Source organism: Portunus trituberculatus, chromosome 28, assembly GCF_017591435.1.
Source record: "Portunus trituberculatus isolate SZX2019 chromosome 28, ASM1759143v1, whole genome shotgun sequence".
Lineage (NCBI taxonomy): Eukaryota > Metazoa > Arthropoda > Malacostraca > Decapoda > Portunidae > Portunus > Portunus trituberculatus.
In genome coordinates this window covers 5488052-5499000 of record NC_059282.1, presented here as the reverse complement: position 1 = coordinate 5499000, position 10949 = coordinate 5488052, and the positions used below count along the sequence as shown (strand labels likewise).

The 10949-nt window shown below is 40.5% G+C and overlaps 1 protein-coding gene across 1 annotated transcript; it reads left to right on the top strand.

The window, feature by feature from the left end:
- The first annotated feature begins 1103 nt into the window (after nucleotides 1-1103).
- Nucleotides 1104-5372, top strand: LOC123510301 (MAP7 domain-containing protein 1-like). Its single transcript, XM_045265304.1, has 7 exons — nucleotides 1104-1280; nucleotides 1451-1653; nucleotides 2017-2185; nucleotides 2279-2486; nucleotides 2770-2871; nucleotides 3162-3546; nucleotides 4049-5372. Exons 1-7 carry the CDS (start codon nucleotides 1184-1186, stop codon nucleotides 5039-5041), a joined length of 2157 nt encoding a protein of 718 aa, XP_045121239.1. The 5' UTR covers nucleotides 1104-1183; the 3' UTR covers nucleotides 5042-5372.
- The last annotated feature ends 5577 nt before the right edge of the window (nucleotides 5373-10949 follow it).

Genomic DNA, 10949 nt, shown 5'->3' with positions numbered 1-10949 from the left:
GATTCCATTATTTACTTAATATATTTTTATAGACCAGTCCATCTTAGATTCTTTTTAGCGTATCTCTCTCTCTCTCTTATCTTTAATAGCACCACCTCATCTCCCGAGGAATTATCTGAGTGCACTTTAATTCATGCATATTTATATCTGCTATGTAACAATTATCAGGTGAAATGAATAATATTACTTGTACCTAGGTAAAGTACCGTACGTGTGCTACCTAAGTAAACCATTTATCACTATTGAGTTTATCTTCATCAACATCACTTCGTCTAGATGGCAATGCCATGGGATCAGACGTACAATGCTCGCCTTATGTGTCTACCCAGCAGTACAGGACACCTCATATCTTTATCTTAATTTGTGCCGAGATCAAATGACTCATCTCTATGGTTCTCTTCCTCTGTAGCTTGAAGCTTTATCTGCTTTGAAAATGAGACGATAAACGAGGGGTCAAACATTGTTTTCCTTATTTTGGTTTATAAAAGAAACTATAATTACTCTCTATATCAGATAAATGGCTCATGTTACAGTTGCTCTGTGCGCATAATATAAAGTGCCAGTTATAAGGCGCTAGAAGTCAGTGAGGGGCCCGCTTGGTACTCCACTGACGTAAATCGAACGCATGTTCTCACATCGTAATGTTTTCAGCTGTTGAGATCGCAATATTTTGTCTCTTCACTTCATAGTATCATAGAAAATATGACAATTGTCCTTCTCAATAATTTCACTCACTCATAAAACTATCAATAAAAATTGTTTCTTTCAATATCTTCTATCGCTCTCCTGCTTCAACGTTAACTGTAGTTCCTTTTGGCCTATTTTCTTACTTTTCAAGATTTTTTCTTTCTTTTTTTGCCATCTTTTGTTCTTGGCCACTGGCTTTAAATATTGAAAAAGTGAATAAGATGACGTGTATATACAGATAATCAAATGGTTGTATTGATAAAGTAATATGTATATAAACCAAAATAGTAGAATAGCAAAGTCAAAGTCAAACAGCACAATATACGTATACTAAACTCTGTGTATACTGATACACAATTAAAGTTATCAATCAATCAATCAATCATGAACTCTTAGAAACCAACACTCGAGGAGAACAACCCGCCGCCACGCCGCCGATAATCAGCTGATCGCGACCATTTGAGTTTTAGAAGCACTATTCTTTCTCCGCTTCATTATGGCTGAAAAAAACCTGGAGGTGTTTGACGTGATCCTCCACAAAATCGAGGCGATGGAGGATCAAATAGCGAACAGGAAGAGGAAGCTAGATCAAGGTGAGAGCAGCAAGGGAAACGAGTAGCTTGTACGTATAAATTTTAAGCAACGCGTTTCTTAGTTTCTTGTCGTTATTTACTGAAAGGTTCATTGTAGCGTGAGATAACTACTACTACTACTACTACTACTACTACTACTACTACTACTACTACTACTAAATTTTCTTCAGTGCACAAGGCTATACGTGAATATGAGCGTGAGCGTATCTCCCTCCTCACTGAGAATAAAGAAATGGAGGAGGGGATTCTGCGCACACGCCGTAGCCTCATCCATACCCAGACTCGTCTGTCCTCCAACCTCCTTCTCCTCCGCCACCTGGAGAAGGAGATGATCAAGGTGGAGCAGGAGAGGAAAGAATGTCTCCAGCAGTTGGTGAGATGAAAAGACTCTAGTAGTAGTAGTAGTAGTAGTAGTAGTAGTAGTAGTAGTAGTAATAATAATAATAATAATAATAATAATAATAATAATAGTTGCTTAACCATCATAGTGTGTTATGCTGTACTGGCGTTAAGAAATATGATTAATTATTGTTGTGAATGCCTCTTTGAAAGTAAATGACAAAAAAATAAGAATATATATATATATATATATATATATATATATATATATATATATATATATATATATATATATATATATAGTTACAAAATGCGAAACAGGATATACTATTCCACCACCAACACTATTACTACTACTACTTCACTCTCCTCCTACAACACTCTCCAACACTTACAGGAAGCCGAGATTAGCAGAGAAAAGGAAGCGACAGGGGCGTGGACCAAGAAAATGCTGAGGGACCACTACAGCAAGGTGAGGCTGGACAACCCTGCCATTCCTGCCCGGCGGGAGGCCATACTGCAGGAGGTGGCACAGCTGACCTTGGAGGAGACGAGACAGAACTGTGGTATAGTGATGATGGTGATAATGATGAGAATAATGTAATAAATAGTAATGACACTAGCACACGCACTTTCTCGCTCTTGAACCTTATTTCCAGAGATCAAAGTACTCGAGGACATGGACAAGGAGAGAGAGAAACTGGAGAAGAGAGTCAAGGAAGAGGAGGAGGAACAAGAGGAGATGAGACGCTCCATAGCAGAACTGAAAGAGAAGTCCGAGTCTGTGAAAAGTGAGACTCGCTTGTTGGAGGAAAGGAGAGATTCATTGTACCAGTGCCCCAGTGAAGAGCAGGAGGAGGCAAAAGGGTGAGGCTGCTGTTGTTATTGCTGTTGATACAATATTAATTAATGTTCTTGAATTTTCTGTTTTTTTTGTATATTCTGTCTTGACGTGCTTCACTAACTAATTTGGTTTTATTCTAGAAACACCTTTTTTTTTCTCTCTCTCCAAATTAGGAAAGAAGCTGCTGTAACTTTTCATCAAGTATCCTTCTCTCCTTCGTTCTTTCCTTCCCTCCTTTCTTCCTTCCTTTCAAACTGTAAAGTAAAGCCATTAGATCATGTTATCCTGTTCTTCCCCACTCAACAGACTTAAAGACAAGCTGAGTGACCTGCAGCAGGAGAGGGAGTACCTGATGGCAGCACTGGAGGCCATGAAGGAGGAGTGGAAGCAACTGGTGGATAAATATGGGTGAGAGAGAGAGAGAGAGAGAGAGAGAAGCATTATTTTTTTTAATACGTACCCTATATCTGTTTGTGATAAAATGCCATATGCACTCCATATATCACCTTTCCTTAAGTGTTTATTACATATCCATAGTAGTTAGTAGTAGTAGTAGTAGTGATACATACATAATTCATTGACAAAAAGAAACATAATACATAAAATCTGAAAAACAATAATGCTACCAACTTCCTTCCTACATGTAAACTTAAATAGTAATATGCATCACCCATGTTGACTGAATCTTGGTGCTGCAGGTTGTCTGAGTTACCTGAAGGAACCCCAAATTCCCACTCCACAAGTCACAAAAGACCAAAGGGCAGCAAGGAGCCATTAGCAGACACCATCCTGAAGAAGCAAAGGACCCACATACCCTCCACCTCCTTCAGTGCATCTCCAACTGAACAGGGACATGAAAATTCCAACCTAGACATGGATGCGGAGGAATACATCAATGAAATGCTGAGGGACATCAACTGGGGTAATGAAGGTGATCTCTCAGACACTCACGCTCATCCCAATGATGGAGGGAAGGGCGTGACTGCAGAAAAGACAAGGACCTCAGGAAGAAAGACTGGTCCCTCTCCCTCCACCCCTCGCACCTTCACTAGGAATCCTGCACCACCCACACCAGATCCTTCAGTAAGTAGTGAGTGTATTCCTTGATGTGGCAGAGTGTTGTAATGTGTAGTGTTGGTGTAAAATGTGTTGAGTGGTGAGCAAAGAGTTTAAGTGATTGTTGAAACCTTAATATATTTTAACCATTTCAGTACCATGACGCTTTTCCATTCTGTTTTCTGTTTGCTAATTTTATACAACTTCAGAAACTTATGTGGGGAATTGAAATAGTGAAGACTGTGGCCATTACTCTTCTAACCTCCATAGACCCATCCTAATGTCAATAAAACGGTCTAATTATACTCAAATATCAAGGTAAAAATGTGTCTCAGTATTGAAGGGGTTAATGCTAATGGAGCACAGGGAATGTTGAAAAGTTAATATCCACATTTGGAAAGGTAACTAATATATTGAGATGTAGTTTGTGTAACATACATAAAAAAAAAAAAATTCAAAACCACACATTCTTTAGTTTATTTATCAGACATATCAACTTGGTCTCCTTATTCTTCATCTTTGCCTTCAGAATGAGAGACGTCCCCTCCTACAGCACATCCTGGCCAACCAGCCACCCCCTACTACCCATCCAGCCACCACATCCCAACAGGAGGCACAAACAACACCTGTACCATCAAGACAACACCAGCACCACTCACTTATCACCACCACCTCTTCCATTGCTTCTTGCTCCTTCTCTTCCTCTAGTGCTCAATACCCTTGTTCCAACACAACCACCACACATCAAATGTATCCTAGATTTACTCCTACTCTTCCTTATGCACGTCCTTCCCAATCCCATCACATGTCCTCTCAGCAGCCTCTTCCTCGTCCTCGTTCTTCCCATCCTCTCCCACCTCCTTGTCCCTTTGTTTATGGTCTTCCATCTCTCCCTCATCCTCACTCCTCTGCTACTGGTGCCTTGCTTCCTGGTTCTCAGAGTGGTCCTCAAAGAAGTATTTCATCAAATCTCATGCAGGAGAAAGCGAGATGCATCAACCCTGTTCCTTCCATCTCCTCATCATCCTCCTCCTCACTGGTGTCTGGCCAGCACTTTCAGAGACCCACAGGAATCACAGGATTAACTTGGCAGCATCCCATGCACTCTACAGTTACCAAGGCTGGCACACAGTGTACCTTCAACACCCTGGAAAGTGTTGCACCTTCTGCAAGGACATCTCTGGTGCAGACACTGAGGCCCTCCCAGCAGGCAGTCATCACCAATCAAGGGGCAAGGGGTGTAAGGCTGTCTAGTTTTGCCAGCACCACAACACCAAGGCTTCGTCATCATGCAACCACCACTCCTGTCCGTAGCTCTGTGTTGCCAGCACAAAGTACCCCAGTGGGAAGGGGACTGCAGAAGCCTCAGGGACTTCAACAGGGGATCCAGAAGCAGCAGCAAGGATACAAGTTTGGAATGTGGAAGACCTCAATGAAACTCACCTCGCCTTCCAGACGTAGGATCAGATTTAACGAGACAGCAGAGGTGCTTGGGACACCTGACAGCACTGATGGGCGCTAGGCAGGACCTTTCAGGAGGATGAGAGTGACACCTACATGAAGTGGAAAACAAAGGAAAATGGAGACTAACTCATATTAGAGGATGATGACAAAGATAAGATTTGAGACAGACCCCTTTATAGGAGAAGAGAAACACAAACAGTTTCAAAAGGGTGACACTTAATTACCTTCAGGAATCTCAGAGATGGAGAGAGAGCTGTTGAAACAATTTGAACCAGCTTTTGGAAAGACATAATACAAACATGTAGAAGAATTACAACTCAATTCAAGAGAGGAAAGAAGGAAGGCCATCATTTCTTCAGGGCAATAAAAAGGTTAATGATTCCTGGCAACACTGTATCTAGTATCCCTTATTGCATCCCATCAAAAAAAGTTCTAAATCTAGATTAACTCCTCTTAGCATTAGGAAAAAAAAAAAAAAGGAAAAATTATGAAGGGAAGAAACAGAAGTACATGTTAAGTAGTACAAATAAATGGGTTACACAAATGAACATGGTTATGGACCATGCTTTGTGTGAAAGGCCTGCAGGAAAGAACATGATATCAATGATAAGCAGTAATTAATATCTATAACCAATAAACCCAAAATTCCTATGTAGGTAAAAGAAATGTCTTATTTAGTAGTTTTAAATTGTTGAGGGGAGACTAATGACATTGCAAAGTTTAAGATCTGTTTATTTACTTATTCATTTATTTAATGTTGCTCATCATGTTTCTATTTATCACTTTTCTATCTGCTTATCAATTAGAGACTATTCTTATACTACATTCAAGATCATTTCCCACAACCAGCCAGAGCCAGAGTCTCTCTCTCCTTCTGAATCTAAATACATATTCATTTTGAATAGCGTTGCTATTTATATCATTTGAACAAGGAAAGATCGAAGAGTGGTGAGTATCCATTCAATTAAGAACTTTTAATGACTGCACATCACCAACGATGACAACTTTCACTAAGAATCCCTGGTTTAATTGATAGTCTCTTGCTGACCTACCTGTGAAGCTAGCTAGAGGTATGATAGCTGGACGACACGCACGCACATTATCTATACAACGATACATCGAAAGAGGAATGCGAATACACATGCACGCACACACGTAATGGGGAAGACTGGCTGGGGACCAGCAGTCAACCGAGGTGAATTACACACACACACACATTATCTGTACAACGATACATCGAAAGAGGAATGCGAATATACAATCAAAGAGGAACACACACATACACACGAAAAAAAAAAAAAACACGAGCGCCCACACACACACACACACCATGTATACAACCAAAGACAGAGGAACACACATACACACAAAAAAAAAAAAAAAACGAGCGCCCACACACACACACATCATGTATACAACCAAAGACAGAGGAACACACACACCCACCCACCCGCCCACACACACACACACACCATGTATACAACCAAAGACAGGAACACACACACACACCATGTATACAACCAAAGACAGGAACACACCCACCCACCCACTCACCCACACACACACACCATGTATACAACCAAAGACAGAGGAACACACACACCCACCCAACACACACAGTTTAGTTAGTTAGTTTTATTGACCACAGCAAGTACAATATTCTTTTCACAAACACTTATTAGTAAATTAAGGTGTACATATAGCATTACATGAGTCACATTCCGTAGTCCAGATATTTTCAGTAAAATTAAAACTATACAATAACATTCACAAAACACTGGTGATTTGTTAATCTTCTTAATAGTAAGTTGACAAGATCAGGTGAATTATTCTACAAGTCACATCAGGTGCAAAATTGTCATTAAATAGGTCTTCCATTGTTGTAAAGTTATAAGTGTCTCTAATGTGATGAGTCCATACACAATTCTCCACAACATGTCTCTCAGTTTGAACATCACCACACAGACACACACACTCTTCGAGAGGGAGTCGACCGCGGCCTCGTCTGTTCCACCTCCCTGTTTCACACATTAAGGAATGTCCACTCACACGAAATCTTGCAAAAGACAGTCGTTGATTTTCACTAATTGTGTGTTTAATTCTATAAACATCATGAACTGTAAGTTCAGGATTAATGTCTTTATACGTCTGTCGTCTGGAAGAGTCACTTCTTACAATATCTTGTATCACATCATGCATATCATGATATCACAATACTTTTTAGGGACATTATTAATGAACTGTCTCACTAATCTTTCTATCACTGTATTTGTAGAGATAACTAAGTGAAATACAAATGCCAAAGGATCATCATTATACCCGGATCTTTCCTGCCACATTTTGTTAAAAAATTTATGCTGTCTAGACTCTACAAACACACATCACTACATGTTGAACGCCTCACTCCCAACAGGGTTTTCAAGGTCCAGTTGTAAAGTTTTGACATAGGTTTCACATCCGCTCCCACCCAAGACTCACATCCATATATCAATGTTGATGTAAGTGCAGACTCAAACACGCGCTTCTTTACAGTGTATGGGATATCATTATTTTTGTTGATGAATGACACGAATTTGAGTACACACACACACACACACACACCATGTATACAACCAAAGACAGAGGAACACACACACCCACCCACCCACACACCATGTATACAACCAAAGACAAAGGAACACACACACCCACTCACCTACACACACACCACGTATACAACCAAAGACAGAGGAACACACACACACACACACACACACACACAATGTATACAACCAAAGACAGAGGAAAACACACACCCACCCACCCACCACACACACACACACACACACACCACGTATACAACCAAAGACAGAGGAACACACACACACACACACACACACACACACACACACACACACACACACACCACGTATACAACCAAAGACAGAGGAACACACACACACACACACACACACACACACACAAACACACAATGTATACAACCAAAGACGGAGGAACACACACACCCATCCACCCACCCACCCACCCACACACACACACACACGCACAATGTATACAACCAAAGACAGAGGAACACACACACACACACACACACAATGTATACAACCAAAGACGGAGGAACACACACACCCATCCACCCACCCACCCACACACACACACACACACACGCACAATGTATACAACCAAAGACAGAGGAACACACACACACACACACACACACACACACACACACACACACACACCATGTATACAACCAAAGAGAGAGGAACACACACACCCACCCATCCACACACACATACATACACACACACACACACACAATGTATGCAACCAAAGACAGGGGAACACACACACACACACACACCCACACCCACACCAACACACACACACATCCACACACACACACACACACACAATGTATGCAACCAAAGACAGGGGAACACACCCACACCCACACCCACACCCACACACATCCACCCACACACACACACACACACACACACACACACACGATATGAACACAGTAAATCATGGTACATATGAACAAAGAGAACCAAGAAGGGAAGGGAACTGGGGAACCGTCGTGACGTCATAGCCTGGTCCGATGGGCTGATGACGTCATAGCCTGGTCCGGTGGGGTGATGACGTCACAGGCTGGCTTGGCATTTCTTCGTTATGTAAACCATTTTGAAAATGACCCCTCGAAAAAACGCCGCCAGACCCAAATGTTGTACATATTTTGACTTGGCACATATTTTAACTAACATTAGAAATATAAAGAGATTCCACAATCTAGTGATATTTAAAATTTTTCAAAAGAACTATAAACAAAATGTTGGAGCCTTGACCATCCCCTAAAAATAATAAATATCAGCCTATTTTCACTTCAGATGAACGAAATACACTAACATTTTTTGAACAGTCTTTTCCAACATTTTTGAGTGAATTAGAGCCACAAATTAATAATTCACAGGTGTAACATTAAAACTATTGTTGGAACATTAACACCGTTAGAAAACAATTCTACTCTCCTTTAATTCCACTGAATAGGAAACTAAAACACTTAAAAACATATGAAAGATTTTTTGAAAACAAAAAGAACTTGATACTGGCTCAAACAAAAAAAAATCATATACGTTCCAGAAAATTTGGCGCCAAAAACCACCCTTAATTAACACAAAAATAACGCAGACAGCAACATGGTGCGTCCCCTACACACACAAAAAGCTTTTCATACACAGCGAAATACTTGTAGGAAGCATCAAATCTCACTATTCAGCCCAAATAAACTGTCCAGAAATTAAAGAAAAATAATCCTGGATTCTGGGGTATATCCAAGATGGCGGCGGGTCCGTGGAGGGGTCGACCCCTCCTTGTACCTCATTCAAACCTTCACCAAGCTTAAACCTGCTCATGATTGGTGTATCTCAATAGCTGATATCAAGGCTTTGTAACGCAGCTGCATGTTGTGGCAAGACAGGTGTATCATAGTGAAAGATAAGGCTGGAAAGGCTGATTAAAAAGAGATCCAAGATGGCGATGGGGTCTGTTGTCGGGTGGACACCCCCCCTCTATATTATAAACACCTTCACCAAACTTAAACCTGGCCGCGGTGGCCTATCATTTAGCTTTTCGCATTGATATCTATCTATGTGAAAAGCTAAATGATAGGTAAATAACATCAAAAATATCCAAATAACGAATAATAAAGCTTAACCTCGATCCTTATCCAGACATTTAAAAAGGGGACAGAAGGCATTTGAGGATTTACCTTAGCTGAGTTATCCCTTGGCTGTGACTTGTCTTAAAAATGAACACTGAGACACGGCAAGACCTGTGTCACTCACTTTGATCACGTTGTCCTGTGTCTATGGTTGTTTCGTGGCTTTGGTCCAGTAATACGATGATTTGGAGACGTCTTGGTTAATTCTGCCACTACAATCTTGACAACACTTGTGATATCCTGTGTCACTTTAACCAGAGTTTTTGGAGTGTAGAAATCTTGCTAATATGTCACTAGAAGAGTCTTAAAACTCGTGTGAATTCAACCAGAAGCTTCTCATTAAAGTACAATAACTGCTAACCCGCACACCTCTTCCCGCCACGAAAGAGTTGGAAAAACTGACCTGAAGGATGGATGATGTCACAGCCAGGATCAGCGTACCAACACTTGCCAGGTTAACTAACTACCTTATTATTTGAAAAGAAAGTTTGCCATCAGAATTATATTGATACTACTACATAGATATAGGTAGTACATCTCAGCCACTTATATTCGCAGTAATAGTAATGATATAACTAAGTGAATTCTACTGGTTCTTCACTGTTGGAAACACGCGCATGAACAGTTACCTAGATGACAGTGAATGTCTTAACCAGGCTACGGCTTGTTACTATATGCTTGTTTCTTCCAAATGTAACAAGTTAACAACCGCCAAGCAAGCATAACCAGTGTACCTACATATATACATGTCTGCCTGTCTCTTTCCTTCCATCTAAAAAAAGACTACTACTACTATCTTTATTGAACGAAGACACATCTAGTCATGTGTATCAAGAATATGAGCCTAGGCCTAATTACCCATAGCACGCACAACTGTGAGGACCCCCCAAAAAATGCCGCCCAAGGTGGACCACTCCCTCAATATCCCCCGCCCCCCATTAGCTACGACACTGAGCACAGCCCCTGTAATTATGTCAACGATATTAGAGGATCTGTGTGCCAAAATACTGGAATTGGCAGGCAACGTAACGATTAAAACAGAACACGGTGCACATCTGCCTCTCATTGCACAGAAGGATTGAGACGAGTCTGTCACCATCTAGGGGCGGAGATGTAACCGGAAAAAATAGATAAAAAAGTGTATATATATATATATATATATATATATATATATATATATATATATATATATATATATATATATATATATATATATATATAGATAGATAGATAGATAGATAGA

What these genes read in the sequence shown, in the direction of transcription:
- LOC123510301 (XM_045265304.1), top strand. Translation starts at nt 1,184, where the DNA reads ATGGCTGAAAAAAACCTGGAGGTGTTTGACGTGATCCTCCACAAAATC. An exon ending in GAGCAGGAGGAGGCAAAAGG is followed by an intron (nt 2,487 to 2,769) that starts GTGAGGCTGCTG and finishes CCCACTCAACAG; the next exon opens with ACTTAAAGACAAGCTGAGTG. An exon ending in CACCCACACCAGATCCTTCA is followed by an intron (nt 3,547 to 4,048) that starts GTAAGTAGTGAG and finishes CTTTGCCTTCAG; the next exon opens with AATGAGAGACGTCCCCTCCT.